Source organism: Sus scrofa, chromosome 14 (genome assembly GCF_054392235.1).
Source record: "Sus scrofa isolate SSC_HxYL_T2T_F1_AM1 chromosome 14, Sscrofa_HxYL_maternal_Yorkshire_Landrace_v2.0, whole genome shotgun sequence".
Classification (NCBI taxonomy): domain Eukaryota; kingdom Metazoa; phylum Chordata; class Mammalia; order Artiodactyla; family Suidae; genus Sus; species Sus scrofa.
In genome coordinates, this window is record NC_139396.1 from 68,225,562 (window position 1) to 68,245,015 (window position 19,454).

Genomic DNA, 19,454 nt, shown 5'->3' on the forward strand with positions numbered 1-19,454 from the left:
CCGTGAGCTGTGGTGTAGGTTGCAGACGCGGCTCGGATCCTGCGTTGCGGTGGCTCTGGCGTAGGCCGGTGGCTACAGCTCCGATTCAACCCCTAGCCTGGGAACCTCCATATGCCGCGGGAGCGGCCCAAGAAATAGCAACAACGACAAAAGACAAAAAAAAAAAAAAGTGCTGCTTTGGTCACTCCCTCCACCCCCCCCCCCCCCAGTCCCCCAGTTTAAAGAAGCCTGGCCTGAATCTCAGTTTTTCCTTGTGAATTTGGTTCGATTTAATAGTTTCTGAGTTTGGATTCCTTTATTATATAAATGGTCCAAACTGGTGTTCCTCTTTGCCCTTGTTGAAGCTGATTTAGGTGACATACAGATGATGACAAATTATTGCATGTAGGTGTCCATTCGTCGTTAGCCTTCTCAGGGCCTCCATACCCTTCCTCTTAATCATTATCTCATTAGCTTCCAGAAAGTCTTTGTGCTTTCTCTAATAACCAAGTATGTTTTTATTCTCTTTAGGGTTTCCTCTTAAAATAGATAAAATTCTGTTGCTAGTTGAATACACGATTGTAAAATTTTTCCGTCTTATTTTAGCTAAATTCAGAAAGATTTTTTTTTTTTTTCTTTTAGCACTAGTCCCCAGATAGGGTGACCATAGTTAACCCTTGCCCCACCCCAGTGTCCTGGCTGGCTGTGTATTAGTGCTTAATGTGTTTAAGAATCCCTTGTTATTAGACACTTTAGATAATTGCTTAGATTTAACATCTTTACATTTTATCTCTTCAAATATACGACTGTTTAAGGTCACCCAAGCACAACTGTCCTACACTGAGGTTATATGACTGGTATCACAGGATACCTTTTGGTTTCATGAGAAGGTAGCTTGTAGCACCAGCACCAGAGAGCTTCTTTCAGATTTTTTCTCTATACAGACTTTATCTGGCAAATTGTCCTGAGAGACATGGGCAGCCTTAAAAATTTTGTTGGCAGTGTTTCACAATGACATACTTGTTTCTAACCAGGTAGATGTTTGGTTGTGGTTATGGGAGTCATTGCTGGCATTGAAACAGACCTGCCTGCACCTTTTTGTTGAATCTTCCTGTTGTTTGGTCCATGTCTTAGAGCTTATATCCATGGAAACTTTATGCAAACACTTCTGTATTAATGGACTTCTCATATCTCCCCCCCCGCCCCCCGCAACAGCAGCATGTGGGAGTTCTGGGGCCAGGGATTGAACCCATGCCACAATAGTGACTACATCAGATCCTTGACCTGCTGAGCTACCAGGGAATTCCTGGACTTCTCATATCTTTGACAGAATAAATTATCGAATAATTTCTAAAGCATGTCATAGGGTTCTTAGAGTAGGTGTGGTGATTTCCTTGAAGTAAATGTAGCACCATCATTTTATTCTTACTTTAGACTTGACCTGTCGTTTCAATTTAATCCTGTTTTACACCTACTGGCTGGACATACATCTGCTTGGGAGGCCACCTGTAAAGCCAGTGTATCATAGCTGGTATTGCTTCCTTGGAAGCTACTCTTCATTTCTTAACAATACTGTCCTTTTTCTACTCACTACGGGCCCTAATATTTTGTTTTGTTTTTGTTTTGGGGCTGCACCTGAGGCACCTGGAAGTTCCCAGGTTTGGGGTCAAATCAGAAATACAGCTGCCGGCCTACACCATTGCCACAGCAACGTGGGAGGGATCTGAGCTGAATCTGTGACCTACACCACAGCTCACGGCAACTCAGGATCCTTAACCCACCAAGTGAGGCCAGGGATGGAACCTGCATCCTCAGGGATACGAATCAGGTTTGTAACCTGCTGAGCCGCAATAGGAACTCCAGGCTTTACAGTTTTGCAGTTTTCTTGGACAGCTTACTCTCCCTCTTCTTTTCCCATTCTTAGTTCCTAAAAATGTCATGCTTTCTTCCCACTGTGGTATTAATAGCCATTCTCACTTGGCTTCCATCCTGTTTTTCTCTATTTAAATTCTGCTTAATCTATAAGACCCAGTTGAAATTCTCCACCTCCCGTAAAACCTTCCTCAGTTGTCACTCCTCTGAACTCTTAGTAGTTGGGTGGTGTTGGGCAGTTAAGCTTGTAGTGCTCTGACACATCTTAGGTTACAATGAACTATGTCTTATTTTTTTTGCATTAAATACTTAAGTTTGAGTGTGCCTTTATATATGCCATTTATCTGGTTCTTTTTTTTAACAGCTAAGGACAAAGAGACCCAGTATCTGTTCTTTTTAATGAATATTTTATTATCCTAAAAAAAATTTACAGATGATATAATGTAACTACAGACGTAATTTAAAAATATCAATAATAACCTTACTATAGCATAAAGGAAAACGTATAATGTAAAATTTTTATAATATGTATTTCATTTAAAAAATTTTTTAAAAATTATAGTTGATTTACAGTGCTTCTTCAATTTCTGTTGTACAGCAAAGTGACCCAGTCACATACAGTTCCCTTGTGCTGTACAGTGGGGCCCCATTGCCCATCCATTCCAAATATAACAGTTTGCATCCCAGAACCCCAAACCGGCCCATCCATCCCACTCCCTCCTCCTGGGAACCGTAAGTCTGCTCTCTTTGGCTGTGATTTGTTTGTTTTGTGGATAGGATCATCTTTGCCGTATTTTAGATTCCACAAATAAGTGATATCATATGGTATTTGTCTTTTTCTTTCTGGCTTACTTCACTTAGTATGAGAATATAGAGTTCCATCCATGTTGCTCCAAATGGCATTAGTTTATCTTTTTTATGGCTGAGTACTATTCCATTCAGTGTACAAATACTCAGTAAAAATTATACTCTAGCAAGAAAAGCTCCTACAGATTTAAAACCCCTGGACTTTCCTGCTGTATTGTATAGTACCTTGTTTAATAGCTTAACTGGACCAATCTTGATGCTAATAATTATTTGTATCTGAAGTCACAGATTATGAATGGCTTTATTTCCTTTTCCATATAGCATGTGGTTAATATGGCGTGGGTTAAAACATTTGAAAGTTACTGGGAGTCAAAAACGGTTCTTGTAAAGTTGTTAAAACACTTTATTATTGCAAATTTAGCCTCCCCTGTTTTTTTTTTTTTTTTAGCTTTTTTTTTTTTTTTTTTTTTTTTGTCTTTTGTCTTTTTTTTTGTTGTTGTTGTTGCTATTTCTTGGGCCGCTCCCGCGGCATATGGAGGTTCCCAGGCTAGGGGTTGAATCGGAGCTGTAGCCACCGGCCTACGCCAGAGCCACAGCAACGCGGGATCCGAGCCGCATCCGCAACCTACACCACAGCTCACGGCAACGCCGGATCGTTAACCCACTGAGCAAGGGCAGGGACCGAACCCGCAACCTCATGGTTCCTAGTCGGATTCGTTAACCACTGCGCCACGACGGGAACTCCCTAGCCTCCCCTGTTTATGATTCCTACTTGTTTTAAAAAAATCTTTCTGGAGGTTATGGGAATAATGTGATGTGTTGACAAATTTTAGGACTTTGATGTTTTGTACAGTTTTGTTCATATATGTGACTTCACACTATGTAAACAGCTCAAAAGGATGATTTGTTTTGCAAATACAGCTAGAAGTCCTTACAAAGGAATCAGGTTGATAAGGTCTTTTATCTCTGTAAAGGTCAAATTGTTGCCTAGTTGCAACAAGAATTCTGTGTTTTTAGACTGTATTCCGTCTTTCTTAATTTTTTTTTCCTTACACAAAAAAGATGCTGTGGTAGAATCCAATTATGTGTACAGAGTACCTTAAACTGTAAGTCCAAGCCTAGATCTGTGATCTTCTTAGTTTTTTAAAAAGTACTTGTTCCTTTAGTGGCAGAAGTTTACTTGAGAAGCCATCAGAACTGATGCTAGATTGATAGAGAAAAACCTTTAAAGAGGAGTCCTTAAAAGTTCTTGGAAAGCTGTGTCTGTACAGTTTGGCAATTTCTAAAGGCATAATAAGGCCTAACATGGACCATTTTGCACAATTAAACACTCTTAAAACCTGTAGTTGATTAAATAGTTCATTTTGTAACCATTAAAAAAAATAATGTGTTGGTATGGCATTCCAACTTGTAGTTCTGTGGGGAGATCTAAGTGGTTTAACTTGATACTTAGGATATTTGTCATTGTAAAACTGGTTTTTCTTTTGCAGATTTTCTTGTGAAATACTCGAGTAGAAAAAGTTATTGGGACAAACTTGAGGGTAAGTTTGTCCCCCCACTCCCTATCCTGTACTACTCTCTGCTGTTTTGAGGCGTCAAAAGATAATGTACAGATTACTTTGGGGGGCCTATTTGTTGGCAGACATTTTTAGATGAACTCTTGAATAGTCACTTTAATGTTAAATTGCTAAATTTGGTGTGGTTTTTTTTTCCACTAGGATTCAAGCTAGATTATTTTTACCATATATAATTATGCCATAGTATAATATATCTGTGCTTAGAAACTTGTATTTAAGGTTAAATGAGTTGTAGCCCTAATCTTTTGTTTAAAATTATTTTTAACATGATGGAGTTCTTTAAATTGAAACTTAATTCTTATTTTGAGTTTTATTAAATTGTTAAATCCGTGTGAAAATCAAGGCCTCATTACTGCACTTAATGGTACTAATGTGACATCGAATTAGAAAGTAAATTCTGAAAGATTTGTTAGTCCTGTCCCCAGTGTGAATGTTAATCCATGTCCTTTCTTCCTTTACATAGACCTGTGCGGATCTGTTACTCCCTAAGTCTTTAATATTGCCTGTTGTTTCTGCCACTTGTTTAGTTTAGGAAATTATCATCTAAATTTATTGAAAAGAGAAGTTGTTGCTTTGGCTTTTAAGTTTCTCAATCCAAATCGTTCTCTTGTTCAGAATCTTTAGCTTGTCATTGCTTCCAGAATAAGGAACAAGCTCCTTAGCGTGGCATTTTAGGCTCTTTACAAATGGGCTTTAAACACATTTCCTGCAATTAGGTACCCATTTACTCCATATACCTAGAGCATCTTTTGCTGTAGGCACACCGACCTGCTTGCTGTCCCTCAAACACTATCCAGTATTTTGCCCTTTTTTTGTGTCTGTCTGTGTGTCTCATTCTTTGCTTGTACTGTTCATATTTCTCCTTCGTCTCAGTCTGGCTGGTTCAGCCATTAAAAGCTCTAGTGTTCCATAAAGCCTTCCTTGAATGCCCAGATAAGAATCCATTTATCTGTCTTTTGCCTCCCCATGGAATTATATTTCTACATTTCATATCTGCCTTATTAGTTATGCTTCTCACTTCACAGTATTGTGAATACTTTGAAGGCAAGAACTATCTTTGTATTTGAATTTTTTGTTCATACAAGCATCCCCTGAGTCCTGAGATACCAGTGTCTTCTCAGTATAATTTCATTTTAATTAGGATTTTTGTTTTTATTTTGTGTGTTTGGAAAGACTAAGGGAGAATGATTAGAGTCTGTGGTTCTAGTAGGTAGAGATTAGTTACCATCTTGTTAATCCAGGATATTGTGTTTTTCCTTAGTGTGTAGGAGAAGACTCATGGAGAACATATAATCTGGGTTTCGGGGGTTTTTTTTGGCTGGACCCTCAGCATGTGGAAGTCCCTGGGCCAGGGATTGAAACTGTGCCATAGCAATAACCAGAGCCACAGCTGTGACACTGTCAGATTCTTTTTTTTTTTTTTTTTTTTTTTTTTTTGTCTTTTTGCCATTTCTTGGGCCACTTTCCTGCAGCATATGGGGGTTCCCAGGCTAGGGGTTGAATTGGAGCTGTAGCCACCGGCCTACGCCACAGCCACAGCAACGTGGGATCCGAGCTGTGTCTGCAACCTACACCACAGCTCACGGCAACGCTGGATCCTTAACCCACTGAGCAAGGCTAGGGATCGAACCTGCAACCTCATGGTTCCTAGTCAGATTCGTTAACCACTGAGCCACGATGGGAACTCCCAGTGTCAGATTCTTAACCTGCTCAGCCATCAGGGAACTTCTAGTCTTATTCTTGTAGTCCAGGTTTGTCAGTATCTCTTTCAGCTGAGTTATTGTTTGCAGGTGTGAGTTTTAGTTATGGAGTTAGGAATTGCATAATTTCTTGCTAACAGGTGCCTGAAAGGTGAGGTTCCATGTTAAGTAGGAAAATAAATGTTTCACTTTTGTAAAGATTTTTCAGAAGTCACATCCATGGAGTTGTTCTGACTTGTGAAAAGTCACATGATGGAGCCTAGCAAAGCCTGAAGATCCCAGTTGTCAAATTCTCATACATATGTTAACAAAAGAGAAATCATTTTGACTCTGCTTCAGTAAGAATTTATCCTTCATTTGGCCTAGTGGATTGTGTATTAGACCTTTAGAGAAGGAAATGTAATCCTGAGGTATTACTTGATTCTTCAGTGTTTAATTTTTACAGATTCTTTAGAATCATTACTAACTTTAGAGAAGACATCTAAGACAAATTTGCGAAATAGAAAGAAGTGTTATGTTATCTGAAGAAACATGGTCTGGGTTTGGAGGGAAAGATGTTAGATTATTAATTTTGATTCCAGAAAACATTTTATTGGAATTAATATGCATTCAGATTAAAAAACTAATTTGAGAGATGACAGCTAGATCCATTGTGATCCTAGACTGGATCTTTTATAGAGGAAAAAAAATTTTCTATTACGGGTGTAATTGGGTCAGTTGGCCAAATTGGAATATAAAAAGGAGATTGAAGTACTATGTCAGTGTTAAATTTTTTGAATTTGAAAACTAGTTCTGTGGTTATATGAGATTATTTTTGTTCTTATAAAGTATATATTGAAGTAGTAAAGGGTCAAGTAGTAGCATATGACCCTCTAGAGTTCATAGAGTTTAGTACATGGCAGATTCAGGACTCATACTTTTCCTGTCTTTGGAGCCGTTGCTGTATATCCTTGATGGTTTTCTGACTGAGGTTATTATGTTTACACTCTAGCCTTAGGTGTTTTTTCTTTTGGCTGCCCTGCAGCATATGGAGGTCCTGGGCCAGGGAGCAGATCCAAGCCGCAGTGGTGGCAATGCTGGATCCTTAACCCACTGGGGATTGGACCTGTGTCCCTTTGCTCCAAGATGCCACGATCCTATTGTGCCACAGCGGGAACTCACTCTTAGGTTATAAGTGAAAAGCTTTTATGCAATGTTATTTTGAATTTCCTTTTTCAAAATATCTTTTTATAAAAGTTTATTTTCCTAATTACAAGGGTAAAGTAATTCTTTTTTTTTTTTTTTTTTTTTTTTTGTCTTTTTCCCTTTTCTAGGGCCGCTCCTGCGGCATATGGAGGTTCCCAGGCTAGGGGTCAAATCGGAGCTGTAGCCGCCGGCCTAAGCCAGAGCCACAGCAATGCCAGATCCAAGCTGTGTCTGTGACCTATACGGCAGCTCATGGCAACACTGAATTCTTAACCCATTAGCAAGGCCAGGGCTCGAACCTGCAACCTCATGGTTCCTAGTCGGATTCGTTAACCACTGCACCACGATGGGAACTCCGAGGGTAAAGTAATTCTAAAAGTATAACAACTGAAAAGTCCCCTACTTCTGCTTTCTTTCTTAGAGAGGTAACAATTGTTAACAATGATTGTACCTGTACATGTACAAACATGCTTCAGAATTAGAACAAATAATGCTTATGTGCATTTTTATTTTTAACTTTTTAAAATTATAGAATATTAGAACTCCTAACTAGTTAACTGTTGGTGAATTACATTTTAATAAATAGAATGAATATTTGTAATCTTTGACAGCAATGATCCCTCCACCCCTCTCAAGTGTGCTGTGTATCTTTTCACCTAGTAAATTTCTTTTTAAGAATCAGGGCTGCAGAAATAGTGACTTGTGCAGAGGTGGCCATGGATGGTTATTGTAGCTTTTTTTTTTTTTTTTTTTTTTTTGGTGGTAGTAGGAAAAATGGAAATAACCTCAGCGTCTCAGCAATGGATGAATTGTTAAATTATGGTGTATTGAAATATTGGAATACTGAATTGCCCTGTGAAGTATGTACTGACACAAGAAATTTGATACATTAATTGAGGAAAAACGTGTAGAATCAAATGTCTAGGAGTTGCCATTGTGGCTTAGAGGGTTAAGAACCTGACTAGTATCCATGAGGATACAGGTTTGATCTCTGGCCTCACTCAGTGGGTTAAAGATCCGTTGTTGCCACAAACCATGGCATAGTCACAGATGCGACTTGTATCTGGTCTGACTGTGGTGTAGGCCCATACCTACAGTCTGATTTGACCCCTAGCTTGGGAACTCCATATGTCACAGGTGTGGCCATAAAAATGGGGGGAAAAGATAAAATGTCTAATGATAGTATCATATACCTATTCAAACTGCTATATTTCGAATAACTCAAAAGAAGTAGATTTGGGAGTTTCCACTATGCTGCAGTGGGTTAAGGATCTGGCATTACCACAGCTGTGGTGTAGGTCACAACTATGGCTTGGATTCAGTCCCTGGCCTGGGAATTTCAGTATGCCCCAGGAGCAGCCAAAAAATAAAAAGGGACTGAAGTGGGAGTTCCTGTTGTGGCTCAGCAGTAACAAACCTGACTAGCATCCATCAGGGTTCAATTCCTCGCTTTGCTCAGTGGGTTAAGGATCCATCATGGCTGCAAGGTGCAGCATAGGTCATAGACAAGGCTGGGATCCCGCATTGCACATTAGGACAGTTAAAAAACAATTCATCCAGTTAGGTGTGTTTCTTTTAAAGTGATCTTTATAGTATTTTTCTCTAGCCCTAAAAAGACAAAAAAAATTTTTTTTCTAGTAAGTTCATATCCTCAGGAATAATTTCTTTGCTTTTCCTCCTCTCTATTTTAATTTCAACAGGTCTTTACATACCATTGCTACCCCATCTAAAACAGCACTTCTTTGTTACTCCTTATTCCTAAACCCTGCTTTATTTTCTTTGTAACATTTACTAGCTACCTGAAATGAACATGTTTCTTTGTTTGTTTCTAGTGGGGAAGGCAGGCAGTAAAATTAAGCTCTGTGACTTTCTGGTCACAGTTCTCCCCCAAATCTAGAGCAGTTCCTGGGATTTAATAGATGTTGAACAGATACTTTTTGGTGTTTTGTTTTTTTTTTTTTTGTCTTTTGTCTTTTTGTTGTTGTTGTTGTTGTTGCTATTTCTTGGGCCGATCGCGCGGCATATGGAGGTTCCCAGGCTAGGGGTCCAATCGGAGCTGTAGCCACCGGCCTACACCAGAGCCACAGCAACGCGGGATCTGAGCCGCATCTGCAACCTACACCACAGCTCACGGCAACGCTGGATCGTTAACCCACTGAGCAAGGGCAAGGACCGAACCCGCAACCTCATGGTTCCTAGTCGGATTCGTTAACCACTGCGCCACGACGGGAACTCCACAGATACTTTTTGAAATGAACAAATGAGATGATTCTGTGTTGATCTGTGTTCTTGAGCTAAATCATATCAAAAAGACAAGATTTGAAGAATGGTAAGACTGATGACTCTGGCTTGCTTTGTTTTGGAGTCACTTGGTTCTTCCTCATCCTTTTAATTCCTAAACAAGAGTACCACAAACCACCATCCTTGATCTTAGCTTCTCTGTCTATACTTGCTCCTGAATTAACTAGCTTTAATGCCGTCTACCCACTGATGTCTCCCACATTTATGTTATTATTTCCAGCTTCCATGGTCTTCATTTCCAGGATGGTTTATTCAGCTCTGTACTTGGTATCCTCAGATGGCTGTCTGATAGGCATCATACACATAACGTGTCTAAAACAGAACCTTTGAATCTCTGTTCCTCATCTTCTTCGTCTCTGCACAGAGTGGGGAATCCATTTTGCTTAATGATCTTACCTCATCAGAAATGGAAAATCCTTGCTTCTAGTTGCTGAGGCTAAAAAGTGACTTCTTTTATCGAATTCATTAGCTCAAATCCCATAGGTAATGTCAAAATATATCTAGAATCCAGCAATGTCTCACCTTTCCATAGCTATTATCTTGTGATTGTTTCCTTCTAACAGGTCTTCCTGTTTCCTTCTGTGCCCCCTCAGCATCCCCAACAATATAGTCACCCTACAGCCAGAGCCATCCTTTAAAATAAGTCATCTCATTACTCTTCTGCTCACAACTATGCAGGCTCCATGTGTTCAGGCCCTGCTATTTCTAGATGTCCTCTGTTTCCTCACTTTTACTGGTCATAGTTTACTTTGAATATTGAGTCCAAGACTGCTTAAAATATTTTTTATTCATGGGTTTAGCAAACTAGAAATGGTGGCTTTGTGTGAAACAGATTTTTTTCTTTTTGGCTTTGCCTGTGGCACGCTCCTTGGCCAAGGACCAAACCTGTTCCACAGCAGCGACCTGAGCAGTGACAACGCCAGAACCTCGTGCCAATTTTGAAACGGGTCTATTTTTCTTTCGTTCGTTCGTTTCTTTTGTTCTTTCTTTTGATCGTTCTTTCGTTCATTTGTTCTTCTTTCTTTCCTTCTTTGGTTCGTTTGTTCTTTTGTTCTTTCGTTCGTTTCGTTCGTTTCCTTCTTTCCGTTCTTTCCGTTCTTTCGTTCTTTCGTTCTTTTCGTTCTTTCGTTCTTTCTTGCTTGCTTGTTTTGCTTTGCTTTTTAGAGTGGTACCTGCGGCATATGGAAGTTCCCAGGCTAGGGGTCACATTGGAGCTATAGCTACCGGCCTATACCATAGCCTCAGCAATGCCAGATCCAAGCCACGTCTGTGACCTACATCACAGCTCAATGTCAACGCTGGATCCCTGACCCACTTAGCAAGGCTAGGGATCAAACCTGCATCCACAGGATACTAATCAGATTCGTTTCCTCTGAGCCACCACAGGAACTCCCTAAAATGGGTCTATTTTTTCCCTCTTTTTTTTTTTTTTTTTTAAAGAAAGCTACTTATTAAAGATGTTAGTTCCCTTACTAGTCTGTCTTTGAGTTTCTAGTTAGATATTCCTCCCCTGCTCTTATAGTTGTTTTTAAAAACCAGGTAAAGGTATTAGTGCAGGTTACGTGAGTTTTCAGTGAGCATAACACAATTTTATTCATATTTTGTTTACTAAGCTAGTTTGGTTCCCACAGATGAGCTCCATTTTGAATTTACAGATAACCACAAAAACATTCTGTAATATACAGGAATACTGTTTTTGCATTTGCAGGTTGGTTTTAATTATTGCAGTATTATTTTCATCTAAGGTTTATAATATTTTTTGTATTACTATCAACATTAGGGATATGGGATTTTACTGTTTTTTGGCTTCATAGGTTAAGATCAGGAGGATTTTCACAAAGGAATTATAGGGAGTTTATATTTGACTACTTCATCTCTTTCTTGACTGACTCTCATCAGATCTTTAGGTCCTTGTATATGCAGTTCCTTTAATTAGAGTGTGGCCAAATAGGTAGAAAATTGTTAATTTTGTCCTTTTTTTTTTTTCCCCCATCTTTTTTTCTTTTTCATGTTTAAGATCCAAGCATAAAGGAAAGAAAAGCCTTGCCAAGATATTGAAGAAGGAGTGAGGATCTCGCCTCCTAATCTGGGCCTCTTGTCATGGTAAGTACAAAGAAATAACAAGAAAATTGGACTTGAACTCTATCCTGACAATTAAGTGGATACTAGTATATATAAGATATAATAATACCCATTTTGATTTTTTTAAGAAATTACTTCATTTTTTTCTTTCCCAGAACTTTTAAAGTTTTATTGACGTATAGTTAAATTACAGGTTGTGATAATTTCTGCTGTACAAAACAAAGTGACCTAGTCATGCATATACACATATCCATTCTCTCTCAGAATCTTTTCCCATATAGATTATCATAGAATACTGGGTGGAGAGTTCTCTGTGCTATACAGCAGGTCCCTGTTGGCCAGATGTTCCATATACCTCAGTGTGCATATTGCCAATCCCAAATCCCCAGTCTATCCCTCCCACTCAACCCCAACCTGTCCCCTTTGGTAACCACAAGTTTTTCAAAGCCTGTGAGTCTGTGCTTTTCTGCAAAAAAGTTCATTTTTTTTTTAAGATTCCACATATATAGATTATATCATATGATATTTGTCTTTCACTGTCTAACTTCACATGGTATGATAGTTTCTAGGTTCATTCTTTCTCTTTTTTATTGTTTACTTAGTAAAAATTGAGTGTTCTGTTATCTTAGATTAGCTTCACTTCTATTAACTTTAAACCTTTGAGTTAGACTACTTCGAGTCAAGACTACAACCGTGTTTCTTGGACTCTAGATCTCTTATTCCTTTTCTAGGAAGCAAGATACAGTTAAAAACTTTTCTTTCTCTCTCTTGCTTTAGCTGTGTATGTGTGTGTGTTTTATTGTATATAAGAGAATTATGATACAGTAATACACATACTCTTTATGAATTTATAGTTTATACACATACTCTATGAATATACCTGTTTGGAAAGAAACAATTCCCTACTATCTCTTCTCTCTCTCTCTTTTTTTTTTGGAAGGTGGGGAATCTTTTTAGGAAGGTACCCACAGCATATGGAGGTTCTCAGCCTGGGGGTCAATTCGGAATTGTAGCTGCCGGCCTGTGCCCCAGCTCACGGCAATACCAGGTCCTCAACCTACTGAGCAAGGCCAGGAATCAGACCCGAGTCCTCAAGGATACTGGTCAGGTTTGTTAACCACTGAGCCATGACAGGAACTCCCCTCTTCTATCTTTTTAAGGCAACATTTTTACCCCAGAGAAGGTGAAGTAGCTTTGCACATCCTCTGCCAATGTCTGTGACTAAAAAGCATATCATGGACATTTTAGTGGCTTATAGGCCATTTAGGACCCAGTTCAGGCACAGAAGATGGAGCAATGAGCCAGCCACATTTCTGTCAATCCTGAGAATATGTAAATAGTACTTTAAGGTTTAAAAAAAGAAATGGTCCTCTGTGATATTGTCTTGCTTCTACCTTGGTGATGTTTTCTAGGTCCAAAACTGTTTCATGCTGGCACAGGAAGGAATTGAAAAGGCCTTGTTAATTTCATGCTTCATTAGGGACGTGGGTGGAAAATGCTTTTCAAAACTAAAAAACAAAATAAAAGTAGAAAAACTAGTTGTGCAGAAGTGTTAAAGTGAAGAGAAAGGTAAATACTTGCATCTTAAATCTTTGCCAGTGTTTTTGTAGTTTGTGGGCATAACAACTTTCTGGTGTATTCTATACCCCAAACATTGAGGAACTTTCTTGATTTTTAGGGCCACACTCTCGACATACGGAGGTTCCCAGGCTAGGGGTTGAATTGGAGCTACAGCTGCTGGCCTACACCACAGCTCACGGCAATGCCGGATCCTGAACCCACTGATTGAGGCCAGGGATCGAACCTGCAACCTCATGGCTACTAGTCACATTCATTCTGCTGTGCCACAAGGGGAACTCTGAGGAACTCTTAATATTATTCTTGAGACTATATTTTATTTTATTGCTTTTCACAAGTTTTTAATGAGTTAAAAATGTTTGCCTAGGAGTTCCCATCTTGGCTTAGTGATTAATGAACTCAACTAGTATCCATGAGGACACAGGTTCAATCCTTGGCCTTGCTCAGTGAGCTGTGGTGTACGTTGCAGATGTGGCTCAAATCCTGCATTGCTATGGCTCTGCTGTAGGCCAGCAGCTACATTTCTGATTCGACCCCTAGCCGGGAACCTCCACATGTTGAGAGTGTGGTCCTAAAAAGCAAAAAAGCTCCTCAATGTTTGGGGTATAGAATACACCAGAAAGTTGTGTGTGGGTGTGGTCCTGGAAAGACAGACAGACAGACACACACACACACGATGTTTGCCTAATATATATATGGTGTATATGCCAGTGCTAATGAATACCAAATGATAGGCTTATGAAAGTATCCCTGTTCTAAACTGAGGGATTGTCCTTAATTGTATACTGCATAGCTATAACCATGTAGTCCTCATTTTGATGCTACTGAGGTGTCTGGTGCCCTGCAGACAGTTTTGCTAGTGTACTCTGGAGATAGTTCTATGTGCAATAGCTCAGAAACAGTATGGCCATGTGTCTTTTTTTTTTTTTTTTTTTTTTTAATCTTTCATAAAGCAGCATTACAGGTACTCATAATTCTTCCACCAAAACCCATGATTATATTCCTTTCTAACTAGTTTATGTTCATATGTATATTTTATTTAGTTGAAATTAATAAAATTCCTCTAAATGAATTAAACATTTTCCCTTGTTGACTCATTGGATTCCTAATTTTTTTTCCCCCATGACTATAATTGTGGCATATGGAAGTTTCTAGGCAAGGGGTTGAATTGGAGCTGCAGCTGGTGCCTACACTACAGCCATGGCAGCACCAGATCCGAGCTGCATCTGTCACTATGCTGCAGCTTGTGGCAGTTCCAGATCCTTAACCTTCTGTGTGAGACCAGGGATCAAGCCCACATTCTTACAGAGACTACTTCAGGTCCTTAACCTGCTGAGCCACAATGAGAACTCCAATTCCTATTTTTTTTTACTAGCTACATAACATTTTGCAAGTTGTTGAGCCATTGATTTAATATTAATTAATATATTCTGTTGTTTTAGCATTTTGGTCATATGTCATTCTTATTTTTTGGTATAGGAATTCAGGAGCACTGAATTTGCTTTTTCTTTCTTAAAGTAAATACCTCTGTACTAATTTGAATAACATTCTTTCATATTTGTAAAGGTTTTTAAATGAAATTAAAGTCTTTTTTTGAAGGTTAATAAACATTAGGAAAATGCTTTTATAGGAAAATCTTTTTGTATTTCAATATGGAAAATCTTAAGCCAATGCAAATTGAGAATAGTATAATGAACTTTCATGCATGCATCATCCAGCTACAGTAATAATCAATTCGTGGCCATACTTGTTTCATTTCACTCCCTCACCCCTACCTCTTTGGATTATTTTGAAACAAATCACAAGCATTGTATCAAGGAAATTTTTATTTTTGATGGCCTTTAATACCAGTCTTAAGAATGATAACTGAGATTGACAGTGGGACTGATGTAAATGTATACCATTTGTACATTTATTGGACTTCCCGTGTGGCTCACAGCATCATTTGTACATTTATCAAATGTTCCTACACATTTCACACTTAGGAGTAGGGTTTTTTTGGTGGTAGTTGTTTGCTTTTTGTTTTTGGCCATGCCCACAGCAACATGTGGAAGTTCCCAGGCCAGGGATTGAACCCATCCCACTGCACCGATTTAGTGACAACACCAAATCCTTAATCTGTTGCTCAAGGGAACTCTCAAGAGTTGTTTTTTATTCAGGTATGCTATATATAAATTTAGTTTGTAGGCATTGCCACTGATCAGCCTCTACTTCCCATGATCTTTATATCTAATGTTAATTTCCCCATCTGAGGTATAGACTTATTTCTTTTAGCTGCATAGTTTAATGAGTTAGCCTGGAACTGTGGTGACTGATCCCTTTTCAAGATTTTATGGGTGACCCCACTGACCTTAGCTGGTGGAGATTAAGAAGTACCAGATTCCACAATGCCTGGTGTTCCTCAAGCAATACCAGGAAATTGACCATGTGGAATACATTTTCTAGTACTAATAAATTTCTGCTTATAGCTAGCCTAGGGAGAAATTTGTTTTCAAGTCTCTTATTCAGGCTATCACATGCTAGACTTTGCCAGACTTTTTCTTCATTGCCTTTTGTTTTCTTCCAACTCCTCCTTTGTCAGCTCTCTCCAGTTTGGCCTCCCTTTTACCTATGAAACCCAGCAATTGTAATAAAGTAACCAGTTGATTCAAGTAATGTTTTTTACCATTCTTCTTGGAAAGTCAGTGAATAGTTCATCCTAATCCTGGGGGTTAAATGCATTTTTATGTACAAGGGAGATAATTAATTCAGAAGCCTTAACAGGTAATATGAACTGAGAGCTTTTTAAAAAGCATTTATTTTATTTACTATAAAAAGTATCCCTTGATGCTTTTTTTCTTGCTGGCCTGATTTTCGGTTCTCTTATGTTGAAAATCATTCTGTCTTCAGTTTTCATTGGCTACTTGGGTTATGTACATTGGCCTGGATTAACACCCAGGTGAATGTGCCAGCAAGAATGAATTGGTAAATGACTTCTCTGAGTTTTTTTGTTTTTGCTTTTTAAAGTCTGCTATACTGTTTAAGTTTTATGCTGTTTAGAAGTCACTAAAAATCTAGTCAGGGAATGACTTAAATATTGGGGGGAGTTCCTGTTGTGGCTCAGTGGTTAATGAACCCTACTAGTATCCAAGAGGACAGGGGTTCAATCCTTGACCTTGCTCAGTGGGTTAAGGATCCTGGCATTGCCGAGAGCTGTGGTGTAGGTCGCAGACATGGTTCGGATCCCATGTTGCTGTAGCTAGTGGCTATAGCTCCAATTCGACCCTTAGCCTGAGAACCTCCATATGTTGTGTTTCAGCCCTAAAAAGACCAAAATAAATAAATAAATAAATAAAAATGGGTACCTCTCAAGATGATCTTGTAGAAAATAAAAGTTTAGGGCCTATATATTTATGTAAGTTTAAAGAGTTAAATGTGATGCTGAGAAGGCATGTTTATAGTGTACTTTTATGTCATGATTTTAAGAAGCTTTTCCCTATTTCATAATGTTTCCTGCCTATTCCATATTGACTTACGAAAAAAATATTCCTAATTCAAGGTTTCTCCTATGTTTTCTCTTTAGTTATGTGTAAGTCTATACTCAGTGTTCTTTTAAGTCAAGAAGTACCTCTTAAGGGAATTAGCTGTTTTTCTTTGTAATCAATTCTAATACTCATAGAAAACATAAATTCCTTTCAGATATGACTGTGTCCCTTATTCTTCCACCCTATCATTGACTTTAGAGGAAATGAGTGGAAGGGAATAAAATTGAATAGATTGATACGCAAGTATTCATCTAACAAGTTACTTTGGTATTTATAGGAGTAGATCCATTCTTTGTACACCCTCAATTATATATATATGTGTGTGTGTGTGTGTATTTTTGTCTTTTTAGGGCTGTACCCATGGCAGCATATAGAGGGTCCCAGGCTAGGAGTCTAATCAGAGTTGTAGATGCCAGCGTACACCACAGCCACAACAATGCCAGATCCGAGCCGCATCTGTGTTCTATACCACAGCTCATGGCAAGGCTGGATCCTTAACCCACTGAATGAGGCCAGGGATCAAACCTGCAACCTCATGGTTCCTAGTTGGATTTGTTTCTGCTGCGCCATGACGGAAACTCCCTAAATTATGTTTTTTAGAGGCTCCAAGCCATGTCATATCACCCTTTCTAAAACACACCAACTGCTGTTGTGGCTCAGTGGTAACAAGCCTGACTAATATCCATGAGGATGTGGATTCAATCCCTGGCCTCGCTCAGTGGGTTAAGGATCTGGCGTTGCTATAAGCTGTGGTGTAGGCCGTTACCTGCAGCTCTGAGTTGACTCCTAGCCTGGGAAATTCCATACACTGTGGGTGCTGTAAAGTTCATGGTGGCAGATGATAGGCTTTCCAAAATTCTAATTTTTCCATAAAAGCTTTATCATTGGCAGCTAATGTTTGGAGAAAAGATCTGCTAGGTGCTTAAGTCTGAATTACCGTAGTCTGTCAGTTATTCTTTCAATTAAAAATGGTACTCAGTGGGGAAAAAAAGTGGCTAGGTCAGCTCGTAACTGAAATAGTTGCACAAGTACTTTACCTTGGGACAATCATTGTACTTCATTGTGAAACAGAAGAGTTTCCTGTGTATTTTTTCTTCTTCTTCTTCTTTTTTTTTTTTTTTAAAGACTCATGGATCAAAATTTAATAAAATTTTCCCCCCCTGCTTTATCAAGTGCTATTGCCTTGATTGTGCTAAAGTGCCAGCAGTTTTACCCACCAAGTCAGTTTGCTTTGTTGATATGAAATGTCAATACAGTGAAAAATGGCAAATAATATCTTGGTATTATTGTGACTGTGGTTTTGACCTCAGGCCCTGAAAGGGTCTCAGAATCTACAGACCACACTTTGAGAACCACAGTGCTAGAGTATTAGGGTTTAATGATTAAGATTAAAACCCTAATACTAAGTTTTGTACATTAGGACTTTTTTTTTCTTTGAGGCAATTTAAAGAATTGTTGGAATTGTGTTAAATAGCATGTGCAGAAATATCCACTAACTAGTGGTTATAATTCTGGTTTTCTTAGTTGAACATGGTACAGTTTTGTTCTTAAAAACTGGAGTTCCTGTCGTGGCGCGGTGGTTAACGAATCCGACTAAGAACCATGAGGTTGCGGGTTCGATCCCTGCCCTTGCTCAGTGGGTTAAGGATCAGGTGTTGCCGTGAGCTGTGGTGTATGTAGGTCGCAGACACAGCTCTGATCCCGCGTTGCTGTGGCTCTGGCATAGACCGGCGGCTGCAGCTCCGATTCGACCCCCAGCCTGGGAACCTCCATATGCTGCGGGAGCGGCCCAAGAAATGGCAAAAAGACCAAAAAAAAAAAAAAAAATTTAGTCTGTAAACAGATTCCATCATAATTTACAGACTCTTGGAGTTCCCGTCGTGGCGCAGTGGTTGACGAATCCGACTAGGAACCATGGGGTTGCGGGTTCAATCCCTGGCCTTGCTCAGTGGGTTAAGGATCCGGCGTTGCCGTGAGCTGTGGTGTAGGTTGCAGACGCGGCTTGGATCCCGCATTGCTGTGGCTCTGGCGTAGGCCGGTGGCTACAGCTCCGATTGGACCCCTAGCCTGGGAACCTCCATATGCCGCGGGAGCGGCCCAAGAAATAGAAAAAAGACAAAAAAAAAAAAAAATAATAATAATAATTCACAGACTCTCAAATAGATTGCTTTTTTCCCCAGCCTTCCTATAGCATAACGATTCATAAAGACTACTATTTAATATAAATTATAATTAGTTCAATTCAACTGCCATTTAGATTCAAATTTGTTGCTGCTGCTTTTGAAATTGCCTTAATAGAAATAAATCTAATTCATAATAAGAGGCAGATTAAGCTAGGGTAGTTGTTCACACATTTTTAGCTTGAGAGTTCAGTTCTTGAATTCACATTAAAAAGAAAAAACCTGCCTATTATGTAAAATTCCCATACAACCAGTGGTATGGTGAACTTAGACTTAACAGTTTCATGAATTATCTATCCCTCACAGACAATTGTTTCATTTATTCCCCGTTCACTTCCTCATTACCCTCCCCTCTCCAAATATTTTGAAGCAAATTCCAGACATCAGTCACACTTCATTCTTAAATAATTCAGAGAGTATCTTTCAAAAATAGAAATTTAAGGTTATAACTTAGGAGGAAAAAACCCACTGTATCTTGGTTTCTCTTACAACTAATATAGTGAGAACTTATTAGTGCCTGATAGAAATGTTCTTAACCTCTTTGATTTTTTCTTTTTCTTTTTTCTTTTTTTGGCATTGGTGTGTTCTCTGTCTAGAGAACCTTGGCCAATGGACTCTCATTGTGATTGTGCTACTAGAAAAACCAAATATGGCTGACTAGGAGCTTTG

The 19,454-nt window shown here is 39.0% G+C and overlaps 1 protein-coding gene and 1 long non-coding RNA gene across 28 annotated transcripts in view; both read left to right on the forward strand.

Moving 5' to 3' along the window:
- Positions 1–19,454, forward strand: part of MTMR3 (myotubularin related protein 3) — a 147,926-nt gene that overhangs the window by 79,205 nt on the left and 49,267 nt on the right. For 19 of the 26 annotated variants that reach the window (XM_084993619.1, XM_084993611.1, XM_084993614.1 and 16 more), the window contains 2 exons: positions 4,149–4,199; positions 11,439–11,524. In XM_084993619.1, the coding sequence (XP_084849745.1) occupies positions 11,522–11,524 (3 nt within the window). In that variant the 5' untranslated portion in view covers positions 4,149–4,199; positions 11,439–11,521. The remainder of the gene's footprint in view (positions 1–4,148; positions 4,200–11,438; positions 11,525–19,454) is intronic. The other 7 variants (XM_084993612.1, XM_084993621.1, XM_084993622.1 and 4 more) reach the window with 1 other exon arrangement.
- On the forward strand, positions 12,045–18,689 carry LOC146396640 (uncharacterized). 2 transcript variants are annotated; one of them, XR_014825925.1, is made up of 2 exons: positions 12,045–17,063; positions 18,271–18,689. It is a non-coding gene; the product is annotated as an uncharacterized LOC146396640 (long non-coding RNA). The 2 variants fall into 2 exon arrangements; XR_014825926.1 differs by having other exon boundaries at positions 13,998–17,063; positions 18,583–18,689.